General features: G+C 39.4%; 1 protein-coding gene across 4 annotated transcripts in view; it reads left to right on the top strand.

The window, feature by feature from the left end:
- Nucleotides 1–19,480, top strand: part of MID2 (midline 2) — a 200,069-nt gene that overhangs the window by 43,936 nt on the left and 136,653 nt on the right. For 3 of the 4 annotated variants that reach the window (XM_069986526.1, XM_069986525.1, XM_069986528.1), the window contains exon 3: nucleotides 473–613. The exons of the other annotated variant lie outside the window; for it this stretch is intronic. In XM_069986526.1, coding sequence (XP_069842627.1) covers nucleotides 473–613 — 141 coding nt within the window. The remainder of the gene's footprint in view (nucleotides 1–472; nucleotides 614–19,480) is intronic. 4 annotated transcript variants of the gene reach the window in all.

Here is a 19,480-nt window from a genome sequence, read left to right as displayed (position 1 = left end):
CACCCAAACTGAAGACAACAGTAGAGGGAAAGTGGCCATGTTTTTGTAGCGCTGGATAACCCCTTTAAATTTTAAGGGATATTCCAGTATGAGAAATATCGAGACCAAGAAATATACCTTACTTATTGAGTGTTATCAGTATATTTACTGGCTTTAGCATGTTTTTGTTTGAAATGTCCCTGATAGGAAGTTGTGTAGTCCTTTTCATTTCCATTGTGGTGTTGTCTCAGCATGCAGGGTGGTCGGGAAATCTGAGATGCAGACCCAAGGAAGCAATACATTGTGGGAAATGTAGCACTAGGCAGCTACTCAACCAGGAAGCAATGAGAGGACATAGGGAAGGTAGGGGATAGGATAATATACCCACAAAACAAATGGATTCTTGATTGTTTTAGGACTGGAATAGACATGTAAGCATTGTAATCTATTTATGCTAAATGTATTTATTTATTCATATTTCCTGATGTTGCAGTATTCCTTAAAGCCTCTCAGACATCTGAAAAAGAGACACGCAAATGATCTGCAGGAATTCGATCCCCCAGCAGATCACCTCCCCTATACTTCGATCCCATATGGAAAATATATGGCTACTTCCGATCCAAAGCTTTGCAAGGTCAGATAAAGCTGTATTTTTTGGAACACTACATGAATAAACTCAATCAAATCAATAACTGCACAGTATGATGACATATTAACAAGTCTTGTGGATCCAATAAAATCCATATAACTGCATTTGCTTTATTTGAAAGAATGTGCTAATTATAAAGCTCCAAGGCATAAAATCTGTATTCATTTCATAGACTAAAGAATAACAAAGTCACGAACAGTAGATCTAAGCATCACATGCGTTTGGAGTGACTATTCACACATTAATGCACTACATTGCTTTTGTTTTATGTTTCTATTTTTATAGAAACTTGAGGTCCTTTGTAGTCTTGTGACTTTTCTTGCTCTTATTCTTAAATGATCACTATTGTTTAAGCTTCCCTCTATTTGGTAGCCTAAATCGGTTCCTAAAATTTCTTTTAAATTACTTAAAGTGTACCTGTCACAAAGTACGCTGACCCGATCAGCATGAAATCCAGTCAGCCGTCTGAGGTTCAAGGATTCATGGTTACGACCATGCTGTTCTGATCCGAACACAGTACCGACCCAGCGTGGTCCTATCCATGGATAACCAAACTTCCGGCAGGTCAGGTACGCTCTTAATTTACCAAAATGATCCCAGAAAAAAAGAGCTCTACACTTCTGGCCTTTAGTTGTCTCATCTTTCTGCAATCTGTTGTCCACTGGCTGTTATTAGAGTAATTCTGTCTCTAGTAACAAACACAGCAAGACAAAACAGTGCTTACCATGTACTCTATGCAGGACTGGGGAGAGAGCAGTAGGGCATATGACGTAGCAAACCCACTCAGCCATTCAATGGCTGTAGCGGTATCCCGCCTGAGCCACTAAATGGCTGAACAGACCTACTGTGTTACATCCCCGAACCTGGAAGTGGTCTCACAAAACGACAAGTAGTACAGACTGCAACTAAGGAGCCAGGGAAGGACATGTACATTATTTTTTTCAATCACCCCCTCCCCACACATAGAGCGTAAATAACTCCTTTAACAACTGTTACCTTTCCTCAATAGGATGCGTTCCTATAGGCACCTGAGTACAAATTAACTTGCTATTGGATGCCTACACTATACACTTGAGTGGGATCCATGTGTCATAATGAGATAATTTGCGCAAAAAATGAGCTTCTTCCTCTTTCTACTGAATCTTTATACAGAGTAAGGCCATGTTCACATGGCATAAAAGACCAGCCTTTCCGTGACCTGGCCGGGTCACGGAGAGGCCGGTCTCTGAATAGATCATCCCGGCCAGTACTGCAGTACCGTCCGGATGATCTTTCATGCCGCAAAGTTCTGATGCGGGCGCATTTGTGTGTGGCCGTATCACAACTCCCCACAGCACACTATGAAGCTTGCACTTTATAGTGTGCACCGACATGGTTTTCTATGGCCACTATTCACTGAATAGCAGCCACAGAAAACTGACATGTCAGGGGGTCCCGGCCGGAGCGTATACTATGGGGGAGATTTATCAAAAGGTGTAAAATTTAGACTGGTGCAAACTTCCCCCAGAAACCAATCACAGCTCCTCTTTCCTTTCCCCAGAGCTGGAAGCTGAGCTGTGATTGGTTGCTGTGGCCAGTTTGCACCAGTCTAAATTTTACACCCTTTAATAAATCTCCCCCTATGTGTATACGCTCCGGCTGGGATCCCATAAAGAAACAGGACACGTATCTATTCGTAAAAACTATGCCCGTTGTTGCCGATTGTAACAACGGACGTACTTTTACGAAAAGATAGGGTGTGTGAACATACTGTAGCCTTAAGGATCACAGTTTTTGGGTTATGCTCACAAGTTTTCAGTTCAGCCATACACTGTTTCCATGTTTTCCAGAAAGTCCTCGAGCTGTATCCACCTTATCTAGACAGTGGGATTCAAATGCTGATCGTATGAACCCGAACTTTCAGCAAGTATTCTGGATACATACATTTTTTGTCTGGGTTCACACTACGTATATTTCAGTCAGTATTGCGGTCCTCATATTGCAACCAAAACCAGGAGTGGATTAAAACCACACAGAAAGGATCTGTTCACATAATGGTGAAATTGAGTGGATGGCCGCCATATAACAGTAAATAACTGCCATTATTTCAATATAACGGCCGTTGTTTTAAAATAACAGCAAATATTTGCTATTAAATGGCGGCCATCCACTCAATTTCAACATTGTGTGAACAGATCCTTTCTGTGTTTTTAATCCACTCCTGGTTTTGGTTACAATATGAGGACCACAATACTGACTGAAATATACGTAGTGTGAACCCAGCCTGGCCAATATGGATACATGTTGTTGAGGGCACTATGAAAAGAAAATCATACTCATCTACCTGATTACCCTCCAGCTCCCCCTGTGACATCTCTGACATCCTGCTTATCACTCTGCTTGCTACTTCCAAGACTCATGAATGGCTAAGCAGGTCACTCACTGCCGAGACAAAGTAGCAAGAAGAGCAACAAACAGGAAGCTAGAAGACATGCAAAGAGAGATCTGCAGGGGAGTCAGGTAAGTGTGTATTTTATTTTCATAACAGCCCCAGCAACTATAGAATACACCTTTTATAATTTATATATACCCCCTAAATTTTATCTATTAAAATAACATATAAAAAAGTCCTAATAAAAGTGGAAAAGCATGAAAAATATAAATCTCTCAGTGACTGATAGAATAAAAGTTGCAAGTTAGACTGAAAGAAATATAAATGACACAAAACTGGAAAGTAACAAGGCAAAAATATGAAAATAATCCTGAAGCCTTTAATGCCAAAATAGGCCGAGTCCTGCTGGGATTCGCATTGATTTCTCTTATATGTAATGTGCCTCAGCGCTGCATATATTTGACTCTGTTTCTAGAACTTACAAAATTGTATCATATATAATTTATATAGAGAATATTGTGTGATATATAATTTATAAATTGTATGTTGGATATGTTTTTATCTGTTTGAATAGAACCCATTATTATTTTTTCTATTCAGTGTCTCTATATAGTACTCGCACATACAATGCGTTGAGTTTCTATTTGTACATGTATTCGCAGCCTTGATGTTGGTGTTATTGGATTGCCATCCATTGCATTACTTTACCATTTATTTGGTAAAACTTGCGGTGTGATCATTTCTTGTGCCGGAGGGCTGTCATATATCCTTTCTATAGTCCCTTCTGTGTATACATAACACTCAGTATAAATCATAGTTATTACTAGAAGGACATTGGGGCTTTATTCAATTCATAAGGACCACAGAGTTAAATGGGTCTCAGTGGGGACATAAAATTGCTTCAATTACAGTATGTGGCTTAACATTACGCCAGAAAGCTCTCTGCTCAACATCTGTCATTGCTTCTGTCCAGGAATGATTTCAGTATCATATGAAACGGTCTCTGAGTGAGCTGAAGACAGTGATGAATAATGGCCCTGTAAATCCCTTAGTGGCATTTTACCTTAACTTCCTAAAATCATTTTACCCGATCCTTTATAGATCTTATTAAACTCTTATACATTACAGACATGAGGGCTTTCTGTGGAAAATACTGTGTCATAAGATACACCATAAATATTCCCTTTATCCATTATACACGCTTTTATTGAGATACCCTTCATGAGTATAACATTAGAGATGGAAGGAATAAGGCACATACGGTAGTTGACAGTCGCATTTTGAATGATGTCAGATCCTGTTTTCAGTTACGTAAATTATATAGGGTGAAAAAATATACATCTATTTCAGCCGTTCTACTAACTGTAGCCAATATTATGTTGTTGGATAAAAAAAATAGTCGGACAGTCAGATAAATTACATCAATCATGCTTAAACCGAATGTACCATCAGAATGTACCATCTTAAGCTTTGCAGAGTGGTGCCGGCACAGGACAGCCGGGGCCATGGTTCCTTTAGAATCAATGGAGCCACATGAAAGAGGGGTGGGGGTTCTTTCCCCCTGGGGCAGGCCGGCCTGCCTCCAGTTCTTCAGCCTAGGCCGGTGCTAGGTTAAAGACCCTCACCGTGCTCAGGAACCAGGCTGGCTTCCCTGCACCGGGGCCATTTTATCCATATGCAGTACATTCAATGCAATGCCGCCAGTTCCATTCTCACACCGTATCGAACAACTGGCCGTTCGGTACGGCCGTGAGAATAATTGCCATGTCATTAAAAAACGTCCACTGTTGCACTAACAGTGGCCGTTATTAATTTTCCATGCACACCTTTTCCGTCAGTTTGTGCATCCGTGCTGTGCATGAAAATCAATGTAAATCGATTTCCATGCACACCCGGATGGGGCCATATGGAAATCAATGTTCCAGTGTTTGGCCACTATAACATTGGCCATGGCTTAGTGAACTTAGCCTTAAGATACTCCCATATCTTAAAGGGAATATGTAGAGAGGATGATCCACACAGGACCAATGGACCAGAAGCACCCCACTTTTGGATCAGCGCAGGTGTGTAGGTAAGTATTCTGGGTTGAAATATTACAATTAGGACGTGAAGGGATCAGGATGCCACACATAGGATAGATTCAAAACTGTTTGTTTATTTGCAATGTGTTTTGACCATACAATCTGAATAGGCCTTTACCAAGGTTGCTTGATAAAGGCCTATTCAGATTGTCCATTTCCATTGTATTTTTTTTTGAAGAAAATAGCTTAATTTCAAGCTGGTCCATGACATTTGATAGCATAACATTTGCCAGCATTAGATAATTCTGCCCAGTTACAAACATAGGAGTCAATAAAATCTGCCCACAGGGCTACATCTTCCCTTCTGCCTATAATAGACAATGGAAAGCCATCCCAACCAACATCATAGGACATGGGGAGTAGAGAACTGACAGGAAAGAAGAAAGTAACATCACTTACATTGATATGTTTTGGAATACTGTTATAAAACACCTAATCACATGCTACATAAAATCTGCCATGTACTGTATTAGTTACCTTAAAATAAATAATATGCCTATTTACCCACACTTTCTAATAAAATCATCTATTATAGACCTATATGTCATCATTCAGAATTAAAGGCCTGACCATAAGAGTGTGTGCTCCGGAAAGTCTTCTATATTCTGTTATGACAACCAACCTTATTCGTAATAAGTGTATAAATACAGCTAATCTCTATATAAGCAGAACTGTGCACAGTAAATAAATACTGTATCAAAACTTATATCAATACATACGTACAGAACCTAAGCTCAGTAAATATAGTAACTAGAGATGAGCGAACCTCAAGCATGCTCGAGTCCATCCGACCCCGAACTTTCGGCATTTGATTAGCGGTGGCTGCTGAACTTGGATAAAGCCCTAAGGCTATGTGGAAAACATGGATATAGTCATTGGCTGTATCCATGTTTTCCAGACAACCTTAGAGCTTTATCCAACATCAAATGCCGATCGTTTGGGTTCGGATGGACTCGAACCCGAAACCGGTTCGCTCATCTCTAATAGTAACCGAATCAAGCTCATAACATGAACACAGTATTAGAACCAAGCTCAGCTCATAATTACGGTACAAAAACTTATAAATATTAACTTATAAATATGGTCTAGGAGCTGGCACAGTAAGTAAGTATAGTACCAGAGCCAAGCTCAGTACATAGAGTATCAGCTTCATTACATAAATATCAAACTCAGTACATAACTATATTGCCAGAACAGAGACCTTTACATAAAATTGGATTAGAACCAAGTTCAATTAAAAGGAAAGTGACTGAATATATGAATATGATATCAGAGCCAAGCACAGTAAATAAGCATGGCATGACAAATACTGTACAAGTAAAAGCATATGCCAGGATTTGTTACCAAAAGCATAAGCCAACATCTTGCTGGGACCATTCAATGTATCCAGTACTGACACAGTGCAGTCAGAGGTTCATTACAATCTCACCCACCTACAACAGGTCTCTGCGGAGTTTTCTGCCCAAATGTTTGCTCTTTGTAATTGTAATTCTAATGTGTAACTTGTGCTGTAGTTGATTTAAAGTGAGTTTGTCACCAATGCTGGTGGTGGTGAATATATATATATATATATATATATATATATATATTTATTCTGTGTGTTTATTTTATTTTTTATTGTCTGTTTATTTTATTTTCACTTGCTGTTTTATTGGCCATACAAGTGTTATAGTGGTGTGGCCTAGGGTCTGCTGTGCTCTAGATTCTCTTTGACCTAGGCCCCTACTGTTGCTATGAAACACTGCCCATAGTTCCCACAGTCCCCCCCTTCTTGCAGGCTAAGCAGAGACTGCCAGTAATTCCTGGAGATTGCAGTTGAACTTAGCATGCCTAGGGTCATAACCAAGGGCAACAGGTTATCAAAACAATGCAGGTACATGGGGGATTACTAAAACTCTAAATCTTGCAAACAGTGCAATTATTGTCACAACCCCTTTAACTCTTTCTTTCTGTAACATTATTTAAATCACTTTTTTATGTTGACTTAGTTTTCTATTATCCTTACATAATTACAACAGACAAACTTCTCGTATAAGGTTGCTTAGTTTCGATCTGTGCTTTGCAGGTTATAGGGCACTTCTAGATGTAAAGATAAATTGATGAAATTGAGCACTGATCGATTAGTTTGCAGGTAGCGAATGTATAAATATGCATTGAAATGTCATTATTTTTTTATTTTTTTTTGGGACCATTGATCGTTTAAAAAATTGCTCGTCTTTGCTTCTTCCTTTCCTGTCTCTTCTGCTAACATTTAACAGATGCATGTTTGCACAAGGAGGTGTAATTTCGAGAAACAATACATTTTATGCCATCCTTAAAGATTCCGTCAGTGATTGACACTGTAGTGGAAAATAGTATAAGGCAACCATGGGGAGCAGTATATGTAACACAGGGAGCAGTCTGCAACAAAGGGGGGCATTTAAAGGACAACTCCGGTGATTTTTTTTCCCCCCCGTTAATTAAAACAAATTACAAATTTATATAAAGTATTGAGGTATTCAAACACATAAGTACCTGATCACTGTTGGCTGAGCAAGCTGTCAAGCTGTCAGTCATCTGGCGCTGCCAACCGAAGAAGAAGGAAGTGCCGGGGAGAAGAAGCTCTAGGAACCTGCTATCGGTGGAAAATTCAAACGGAGACCGACCCAGGAGGGGAGGTGAGTATTCTCACCGGAGTTGTCCTTTAAAGAAGTCTGTAGGGTTTGAACTAACTTGGAGTCTGGTCATTGAATGGGCTAGTATACAGGTCTAAATTTTCAGGTTTGGTCAGTTATTTGATGGGGTATTGGTGGTAAAGCTGCGAAAGGCTGTAGAAACAAGAAGCAAAAGGACTCTGCGACTCCCATATTAGCAACTAGCTATATGTCCTGTGGCTGCATCATACAGGGAGAGATCTGTCCATCAAACCCAGTGGGGTAAGGGGAAGCTGGCCTCCTTGACTTTATACCCTATTCATGGCACATCCTAAAAACTGTGATTTCTCTTAATTACTAGTATTTGCCAACCATGATTTAGTAAACATTTAGGTAACATTTAGGAAGTTGAAGAGTTATGGTTCTTAGCATTCTGCGGAGAAGCCCCTATTGAAAACTGATCTGTAAATTTAGGGTGGGCCTTCAGAGTCCGTTTTACTGGTGGGTACCAGGTAGCACCCTCCATGCAGTAATCTCATTCACTTCAAAAGATGGAGTGATTTGTGTGGTGGGTTGGCACACCCAAAGCAGCCCTGGCCCTATGGGAACATAACAGCAGGCTAGATTCCTCTAACCTTCTATTAGGGTCCTATTAGATTAAGCAATTTTTAACAATAAATGATCGCAAATAAGATTGTTAATCGTTAACCTAAAAATTGTTCAGCATATTACACAGAATAATAGTCCTTAGTTACAATTGTTACAACAGTCATTACTATGATCGTTTACTTCATGTGATCCCAGCAAAAGAAGGAAAGATTTGGAATTACACTGAACCATTAGTGAACGAATGTGAAATTACTAGGGATGAGCGAACTGGCCGAGGTTCGGGTTCGTATGAACCTGAACTATCGGCTTCTGATTCTCGCTGTCTGCCCGCTCCGTGAAGAAGGTGGAGACAACCTTGAGGACCGCCTGGAAAAATGGGATACAGCCATAGCCATAGGCTGTATCCCAGTTTTTTATCTATACGGTCCTCAGGCTGTATCCACCCTCTCCACGGAGCTGGCCGACAGCGGGAATCAGAAGCCGATAGTTCAGGTTCATACGAACCCGAACCTCAGCTGGTTCGCTCATCCCTAGAAATTACAGCTATCGCTTACCAAATGATTAACAATGATTTTAGGGTGAGAGCTAGATCAACGACACATTAATCATTTTTCGAATTACACAGGATGATTATCGTTTAAATTCAAACAATTTAACGATTTTCTGCACAAAAATTATTTTCATCCCGTGTAATAGGGCCCTAATGAGGGTGTTTACACAGACAGATTTTCCAATGCAATTATTGAAGCCAAAGCCAGGAACAGACTATAAACAGAGAACAGGTCATAAAGGAAAGACTGAGAATTTTCCTCTTTTTAAATCTGGCTTTGTTTTCACCAATTGCAGCCTAAAATCTGTATGTGTAAATGCACCATAAGTGGCAAAGTACTAAAGATTTTAAAAGTCAATTACCCCTTTAATCAACGGGGTATTGTGCATATCGCTGAATGTACCAATATTTGCTATATTACTTTATTTGTCTTATGTTACTAGGAGCCAGTCAACCTTTGTGGAAGGGACTCCACTTTTTTCTGTCTGTTGTGACAGTATTATGAAATCTTCAATGTTTTTTTTTTTACACGGTATCTTTTTTTCCTGTTATCCTCAGTAATGCCTGACATGCTTTTCCCTTTTTCTTGCTGTTTAGAAAACACCTCTTATATTGTAGTTAAGTATCATCTGGGTTATTATTTTCTAAAAAGGGTTTACAGAGAGTACATTTCCCACACCTAGCGTTTTTTTCGATCCAAAATGACAGCCTTTTTGTAAGAAATCTCTGTGAAAGCTGTCTTGAAAAAGGATTGGTAAGTATCTGTTAACAATTTGTTTTACTAGAGTGAAACTTTTATGGAAACTTGTATGGAAAAGGTAATCACTTTATCGGTCTTACTATAGTTAAGGAAATATCCCTGGGGATTTATTGAAAAACACTTTCTCCTCTCTCTTTTTCTGATGTTCTCTCTATTTTGAGCTATTGTAGAAGAGATGTTTTGCAACCTCGTTTATTGAGAGTTTTGTTAAATGTCTGACTCTTTTGTATACTCAACACTCAGGTAACTGTATAATACAATGCAAAAACACAAGAAAGGTTTTGTTAAAATCCAGCAACCCTATAATGTCTTTAAATGTTTTTCTCATGATAAAGCTTATTTTAAAATATGTAATAAAGAAATAAATGTGGCGGGTCCCGCATTGTGGTGCTCCGGTCCCCGGACGCTTCCTGGTGTCTGACTCGGGCCCGAGACGATACGTCTCAAGTCCGCTCAGCCAGTCAGTGACAGAGGCGGGATCTGAGCGGACTTGAAACGGATCTCACCTCCTTCACTGACTGGCTGAGCGGACCTGAGACGTCAAGTCTCAGGCCCACGTCAGACACCGGGAAGCGGCCGGACCGGAGCGCCGCGATGCGGGACCCGCTGAAACCGGGGAGGTGAGTGGATGTCGTTTCCCTCAGCCACCTCCTCCCCAGTTCCAGGAAAAAAAATGCCCCCACTGGAGTACCCCTTTAATGCGTTCTTTCTATTATTGCTAAAAGCAGTTTGCTCTGTTGAATTAATTGTTCCATTTCCTGTCTAGTATAGCTTATGTAACAGACTTCCTGTTTCTGCTGTACAATATAGCTGGAAATTTAGCCAACTCTATCTCCTTCCGACTACACCCACGGGACCCTCCCACATAGAGATGGAACTGGCTGATTTCCCAGCTAAAGTGTACAGTGGGAACAGGAAGTCCATATAGGATGTACACTTGGTAGGAAGTGATGCAATGAAGACAATAAAACATGAAAGATGACATAAAGTCAGTAAAGTAACTTTATTTAGACAATGTCTGTCTTTTTTTTATAAAAAATAAAATAAAATCTTTCATTGTCCAAAAACCCGTTTAATTGGAAAACAATATGCATTGAGTATAATTGGTCTTTAAGAGATATACTGTAGATTCACTGTGAATATCTATTTCACTATCATTGGGCCTACAAATCAGTTATAAAAAACAATACTGTGGACTTCACTCTCCAAGCCCCCCATTTTGGATGAAGACCACTTTTTATTTGTTTTCAAAATCAGTAGATAAATAAAAAACGTCCTGCCTTATCCTCGCCTGAGGCTTAGCACGACATGCATTTCTGTCAGGAAAGATTTACAAACAGGTAAAGCAGTTACAATCTGAACCCTGTGTCAGAATAAATCTGACCGAGTACAGATGAATGGATGCTGTTAGAGGATAGTTCACCCAACAATAGTCAGCATATTGAGCATTTGATCTCCTGCCATAAGTTCAGTGAGTTTAAGCCACAGTACTTTCTAAATTTGGTCAAGAATGTCTTTGATGATCACAGACACAAGACTGGTTTGTATGGTGACTTTTTCATAACTTTTCCCATAATATCGAGCCTTAAAACAGTTCTTAATATATGACTATGCTGGGCAGGCCCTGTTGTGCTTGTAATAAAGTTAGGTGTAATAGTATGGCTCCTGCTTACATTGAGAATGGTTATGAGATATAAGACGTTTCCCCCCTTGTTACTCTGTCTTTTCCAGCAAATGGTGTTTCCGCTATAAAATGGCCCGGCATTGAGAAGCATGTGTCCATGCTCCTCTTTGTGTGTCCTTCACTTTGCCTCTATATGCCTAGGGTGGGTGGATCCTGGTCACAGTCATCTAACGGAGGGAATTGTCATTTGCAAGTGCTGGGAAGGACATTATAACAAGGGGGAAGAGTGCCTTATATTTCAAGACCGGGGCAGCCGGCCGATCCTCGCTATAAGAAGAGGCATAATGTTGCTTTTAAATTACACCTAAGAATTTTTGGCCAACCCCTTTAAATTTACTGCACAGCAATTTTCAAATGAAAATGTCTATTTATTCAATATGGAAATGGAAACGAAATCATAACATCAAACATTGCCCCTTTGTGGAGATAACTGTTTGATACAGTAGCACTTTATTTTTTTCACGGGGGGGGGGGGGGGGGGTTAAATGTTGGTCAGAAACTCCCTTTAAAGAAAGAAGCATCTCAGATTGGGTATGGTGTAGTTAGTTAAAGACAACCAACACTGGAAGGGAAGTGTATAAGTCTTTATGTCAGATCTATCAGGTTGTGGAAGAAATGTTTAAATCAAAAAAGCAAGACTTCACAAATGCAGAAATATATTACGAATTTTCTAGACTAAATTAAATGATGGAGTATCCTGAGGATAGGCGATCAGCAGCCAACACATGGCACACCTGCTGATCAGCTGTTTGGGTGAGCTGTAATGCTCAGATGTAAATACAGTGCACATAGTCGGAAGCTTTAGCTCCATGTATGGTGTAGTGGCCATGCCAGGTTACTGCAGCTCAGCTCCTATAGAATTAAATGGGAGTTGAAATGCACCCACTGAGGTTATTAATCACCTATTTTTAGGGTAGACCATAAATCAGTTTTGACTAAAAAAATAAATAAGTAAATAGTTTAATTAATTCAACATTTGTTAGACATTTTGTATATAGGACTGCACCAAATGCTTATACATCTGGGTACTGAGTTTGAGTATTGGTTGCACATATAGATACTTCAATATTTTTGAAGACAGAAAACTTAAAAGCAAAATAAAATTCTTTTTGCATATGAACCATTGTGTTTTGTGTTTGCCTTGCCCAAAAGACTTGTACTACTTTGTTTCCCCGAAAATAAGACAGTGTCTTACATTAATTTTTGCTCCGAAAGATGCACTAGGTCTTATTTTCAGGGGATGTCTTATTTATCCATTAAGAGGAATTCACATGTCACATGCACTGTAGGGACAGAGCATATGGTATGGCGGCTTCCGGCCACAAGGGGGAGCTCACCACAGCACACTCATACAGCACAGTATGGACAGCGTACGGTATGGTGGCAGGCTATGGGTTAACAGGAAGACCGTGTGCAGCTCTACATCTGGCAGTAGGGGACAATGGGGATGGTGACAGTCAACGGCCTTTTGATGCCTTGCCTGCACATTTACAAGTGACGGCCGCAGAAGGGAACATCGGGGTTGGCGGCCGGTGACCGTCTTCATATGGTGGCAGGCTAAAAAGAATCGCAGCTGCATTGCCCTGGTGTTCAGCGGGCATGCTTCCAAACAAAAAATTCTGCATAACCTCCACTAGGTCATATTTTCAGGGGATGTCTTATTTTTGGGGAAACAGAGTATGACGTTGGCAAATAAAACTTTATTGATTATCTCTGTTTTTGTCTTGGTGCATGGGTCGTGGTGTATCATAGGGCTTCACCCTTCACTGGGAAACAATTTCCTGATTTAACAAGACAGGATTTCATTCTATCCTATTTAAATCTATGGCTTCTGCATTGCATCATAATACTCTAATGTTCATGAGCTCTGAAAGCTCCATCTTCTGCCAGTGGAAATGTCCCTTGCATTATTATGTAGATCCACTGGGCCTTTGGGGATTCCATATTCTGCTCATATACATTTGCAGATGTTGTAAGTGGGAATGTGGTGTCCCTCAGCATCTGCCTCTTTGTGTCTGTTTACATAGTATGATGAAAAGAGCAAATTCAGCGTAAGTAATAGCCTTATATTGCTTTTCTGAATCAGAAATGAACATGGTGTAGAAGGATTATATGTCAACTGCAAACCAATGTCTAAACAGTTCTTTTTCTAATTAAAGTGAATCTGTCACCCCCTGGCCGTCTACTGAGCTAGTGGCACTACTGGATAGATAACAATGGAAGCATGCAGAACATACCTTTAGTTGCCTGTGTCTGTGCTTTTATTTTCCTAAAAAACACTTTTTTATGTGACTAGTGTCAGAGAGGCGGAGCTTATTGTTCCCTGGTGCCTAACACCGCTATGCCTCACTGTACTGTATGCATAGTGTGTATCACTGGTTAGGCAAACAGGTGGATATACAGTACAATTGGGCACAGAGGTGCTAGGACCCAGGGAACAATAGGCTCCGCCTCTCTGACACTATTCATAGCTAAAATAAAGGTGTTTTTTATTCAAAATAAAACACATACACAGGCAATAAAGGTATATTCTGGAAGCCTTTATTGATATTTATCCAGTGGTACCACCAGCTTGTCAGGGATGACAGATTCAATTTAAAGTTTTAGTTAAAAAAAACTTAGGCTATGTTCACACCATGTTTAACAGCATCTGTTGTATAGCAACTGCTGTTCCTGCAGGGGCGTTCCAGCAGACGATACCTCTGTATCAGCTGCAGAAAGGTTATTTTCTTACAATTGACTTGTGGGCACCGTCGGGTGTGCCCGCAAATCAATTAGCCATTCACTTCAATGTAATGTGCGCCTGAAAATAATAGGCATGTACATTATTTGAATGGCTGTTCTAAAGAACGGGCGTTAACATAACACTGTGTGAACACAACGGGTGGCATTGCACTGACTTCAGTAAAGAACTGAATCTGATTCTATTGCAATCAACTTCTGTTCTTTACTGAAAAAGGAGGGTGTGTGAACATAACCTTACTTAAAAGACAAACACAACTAATACTGTAAAATACTGTACTTTAAAGGAAACCTGTCATGTTAAAAACAGTCCTAAGTGTACCTATTATGCCATTGTGCAGGATAGGCTGAGCAGATAGATATGTTGTTTTGTGGGAAAAGAATCAGAAGAACCTCACTGTATGGCCACGTGTCACAGAACCGCCGTACTGCAGGACGGCCGGATGAACCTTTGAACTGAAATACGGGCACATTAACCATACAGACAATATAAAGTACTTATGGAGCCACACTTTACATTGTCTGCACAGTCAATTTCGTGCTGCCGCTATTGAATGAATAGCCACCGCACAAAACTGACGTGTCAGTTTTCTGTGAGGCTGCATGGAATCCCGGCCGGAGTGTATACAGTGTGTGTACACTCAGGCCGGGATTCCACAGGAAACAATGTGAATTCGCCCTTTCAATAAATAGAGGCCGTTATTTATTGAACATATACAGAGTGTGTACAAGACCTATTAACCCCTTAACGACCGTGGTCGTATATTTACGCCCTGCAGTCGGTAAGGGAGTTCAGAGTGGGGCCGCGCAGCGACCCCGCTCTGAACTGCCACGGTCCCAGGTGCCTCATGTAGCCCGGGACCGCGGCTATTAGCGGGCGTGTTCCAATCGCTGTGCCCGCTAATCAGGTAATCAGATGCAGTTGTCAGTCGACAGCTGCATCAGATTACCTTCCGGAGCCGTTCCCTGGTGTCTAGTGGGGTTTCACACATCCATTACGTCCGGGGTCTGCGCCGTAATGGCGTTGATCCTGGCTCGGCATTCAATGAGGTAGGCACTCGATTGCTTCCGGCTGCTGCAGCCGGAAGCAATCGAGTGCCTACCTCATCGATCTATGCTGTATATCTATACAGCATAGATCGTAATGAGAGATCAGTGCACTTATACTAGAAGTCCCCCATGGGGGCTTCTAGTATAAGTGTAAAAAAAAAAAGTTTCATTAATAATAAAAAGCTCCCTCCCCTAATAAAAGTTTGAATCACCCCCCTTTTCCCATGTTATAAATAAAAATAAATAAATGAACATGTTTGGTATCGCCGCCTGCATAATCACCCGAACTATTAATTAATCACATTCCTGATCTCGCACGGTAAACAGCGTAAGCGCAAAAAAATCCCAAAGTGCAAAATTGTGCATTTTCGGTCGCATTAAATCCAGAAAAATTTGTAATAAAAAGTGATCAAAAAGTCGCATATGTGCAATCAAGGAACAGGTAGAAAAAACACATCATAGCGCAAAAAATGACACCTCACACAACCCCATAGGTCAAAGGATAAAAGCGCTATAAGCCTGGGAATAGAGTGATTTTAAGGAACATATTGTTGTTAACAATGGTTTGAATTTTTTTTAGAAGCCATCACATAAAAGAAAAGTTATACATGTTACATATCGTTGTAATCGTAGTCAGTTTTACCCCAGGGAGAATGGCGTAAAAACAAATACCTTACAAATAAACAAAGTGCGTGGTTTTTTTTCCAATTTCACCACACATTTTTTTTCCTGCTTTTGCAGTGTACTTTAAGAAAAAATTCAGCCTGTCATTGCGAAGTACAATTAGTGGCGCAAAATAAGGGCTCATGTGGGTTTCTAGGTGGAAAAGTGCTATGGCCTTTTAAGCACAAGGAGGAAAAAAAGAAAACGCAAAAATTGGCCCGGTCTTCTAAGGGTTAATGTTCATAGATAAATAACTGTCAATCACTGAGAAGGAATACCTAGAATTGTAAAGTGTTGTAGAATATGTTGGCCCTATATAAATTACTATTATTATTATTATTATTATTATTATTATTATTATTATTATTATTATTATGTTAAGGAAGAAAAGATCAATAAATTCCAGGTTCTCTTTTCCCACACACACACACATATATATACCAATCTCTCCAGCTACTCCCCCTCTGTAGCATACTGCTGGCAGATCAGACTGCATTTTTAATGCAACAGATTCCCTTTAGGGTGCGTTCACACCTAAAGGATCTGCAGCAGATCTGCAGCAGATTTGGTGCTGTGTTCAGTTATTTAAATGAAATCTGCTGCAGAAAACCAGCTGCAGATCCTGTAGGTGTGAACGCACCAATAAAGTCCACAAAAGGAGGATAAACATGGCAGCAATATATACGGTCAAAGCTGTTTAAGATAACCATCCAAAATTAAAGGGGAAATGGAGGGAAAATAAAAAAAAGTGTTCAGAAATCCTAGCAATTAACATGGAGCTGGTTCTGTTATTAGATAAAAATGCTGGGTTCATAGTTTACATGTGTGTGCTATGGTGCTGAAAATGGATGCAATACAAGTCCTGTTATTCCCTATCCAAAGAATAGGATATAACTAGCTGATTTTGGGGTATCCAATCACTGGGGTCCCCCAGGATCTTCAGAACAAGGACCCAAGTCTTCCATTAGAATTGAGTGGCAGGTCACATTCCATCATTCTCTATGTAAGCTGCAGGAAACAGCCAAGTACAGTGTTTGGCTGTTTTTGGCAGCACATATAGATAATGAATGAAGCTGCTGCTCCGTTCTAATGGAAGATTGGGGTCCCTGTTCTCTGGATCAAGAAAAAATATGTATGCACATGCCCTAAAACTTGCTTTTCAGTAATAATTCCACTTCCATTCCAAAGGTGCTCATAGAGGATTAATGTCAAGTCCTTAAAGTGTATCTGCCACCAAAAACAGAGACATTTTAAAAGTTTTTATTGGTTGAGTTTGAGTGTTCAGAAAGCGACCAATCAGGAGAACGAGCAGGGAGAGAAGAGTGACAGAGCAATGAAGAGTGAACTTCTCATGGCTAAATCTCCTGATTGGTCATAGTCTGAACACCCAGTCTCTGACCCATAATAATGGTTCTTATTAGTGATGAGCGAATAGTGAGATATTCGAGTATTCGATATTCGTACGAATATCCCGCGAGTATTCGAATATTCGATCGAATATTCGATCCCATTAAAGTCTATGGGAACAAGTATTCGATTACTGAAAAACATCTATTTGACCATTTGGAGGGTAAAACCGGAAGCTGGGGGATTTGAACGCTTATCGAATATTTATCGAATATTCGCGGGATATTCGTACGAATATCGAATATTCGAATATCTCACTATTCGATCGAATATCTATTCGATCGACCAGTATTCGCTCATCACTAGTTCTTATTTCTCTGTGACTAGAGATGAACAAATTTACCGTAATAATAAAGCGAAGCGCTTTGTTAACTCTGCAATCCGATCATCAGCCTGCTGCCTTTTAACTGACTGAGAGTGGTGGCATAGGCAAGGCCTCTGTGGTGTCCGTGACTGATCTGTTTATACAGTCTGCCATTGGCCACAGTCTGCCATAGTGCCAGGGCACAGATAAATTGACAAGTAATAGTAATATATTAAATAAGCAATTGAATTACTACTTTTACAATCCCCCTAGGGGGACTTAAAGGCTATGTTCACACAACGTTTTTTCATCTCCATTTAAAATGACATCCGTCATTTTGAGTCTAAAATAACGGACGTTATTTAGCAGCCTGACCTTCCCTTAGTGCACTGACGGGTTTTTGTACATTATTCTAGTTTGGGGTTACTAATTGGACTTTGGATGTGGCCTAATTAAAAAGTCCATTGAATTTAATAGTAAAAACGGAGACAGAACAGGGACAAAAGGAAAACTGTGTGTGAACAACTAATAAAAAACGCCGCTGTTTGCAAAAGACGTCCCAAAATAATGATCATGTTCATTATTTTGACGCCCTTGGCAAAAACGTCTGTTATTCATACGCTGTGTGCATTGGACGTCTGTCTTCCCATTGACTTCAGCACATTGCATTGCAGTCAGTTAAATCTCGGCAAAAATGGACGTTATTTTAAATATGTAAATCGGCCACCTTTTTAATATTTTTGACATTGTGTGAACGTCAAAATGACGGATGGACGTAATTTTAAATGGAGATGAAAAGACGTTGTGTGAACATAGCCAAAAAGTGTAAAAATAAATAAATAAGTAAAACAAAATGTTAAAAAAACAAACAAAAAACTCGACTAATAATTCATATAACAGCTTTTCACATTTTTTTAATTCAATAAGTAAATAAAAATAAACATATTTGGTATAGCTGCATGTAGACTTGTATATATAATAGTATAAATAATGTTATTTATTCCACACAGTAAATGAAAAAAATGTCAAACACCGAAATGGATGATTCTTGGTAACACCACATCCCTGAAAAAACTGGAATACAAAGTCATCACATATAGTAAAAAGAGTACAGATACAACCTACAGAACAAAAATGAGTCTTCATACAGTCCCAGAGGGAAAAATAAAAAAAAAATGTATAAACATACTTTTTTAAAATATCACAAATAAATAAATTTAGTATCATTGTATTCATTTTGACCCAGGGATTGCACATTGGTTTTATTGTATCTTGTATGGCATAAAAATTAAACCCCCATAATTTTCTTTTTTTTTTTTTCAATTTTACTTTACAAATGTGTATGTACAGTATGTGTATATATATATATATATATATTTTTTTTTTTTAGTTCTACCATTTACATTTTATGGTAAAATGAGAGCTATCACTAGAAAGCACAATTTGTCTCACAAAAAAACAAAACCTGCCAATTCTTTTGGTCACAATGTACAAAACATAAATAAGAAAAACTGGAGCTTCATGAAAGGTCCAATAAGTATAGTCATAGATAGAAAAGAGCCTATTAGTTTGGAAACAGATCATTTTGAAAATGGATTTATGTTTTCCTCCAAGACACCCACAAGTCATTCCAGAAGCCACAGCATCTTCAAAGAAGCAGTCATAGGGAATATTCCTAGAATATCTCACATGAAAAACAGCATTGTGGGTTTTTTTTGGTTTTTTTTGCTTTATCTTCATTTTTTTCTATATTGAAGCCTTTGACACAAAGCATGACAGATTGGATATGTGGTTCTAAAAACGTCATCATATTGCACTTTTTATAACACACGTACGGCTAATGTGATTTTTTATACATGTACCATCTGGTTGCTGCAGTTTTTCCTGTAAAAAATACATGGCGTGAAAAGCACTAAGTTCCCTAAGTTGAAACTTGGTCCAGGATACTTAAAGGGTTTTTCCAATAATGGCAAAATATCTCCTATTCACAAGATAGGT

The sequence above is a fragment of the Dendropsophus ebraccatus genome, chromosome 10 (assembly GCF_027789765.1).
Source record: "Dendropsophus ebraccatus isolate aDenEbr1 chromosome 10, aDenEbr1.pat, whole genome shotgun sequence".
Classification (NCBI taxonomy): Eukaryota; Metazoa; Chordata; class Amphibia; order Anura; family Hylidae; genus Dendropsophus; species Dendropsophus ebraccatus.
Note: the sequence above shows the minus strand (reverse complement) of the source record. Positions and strands in the feature narration are given on the sequence as shown.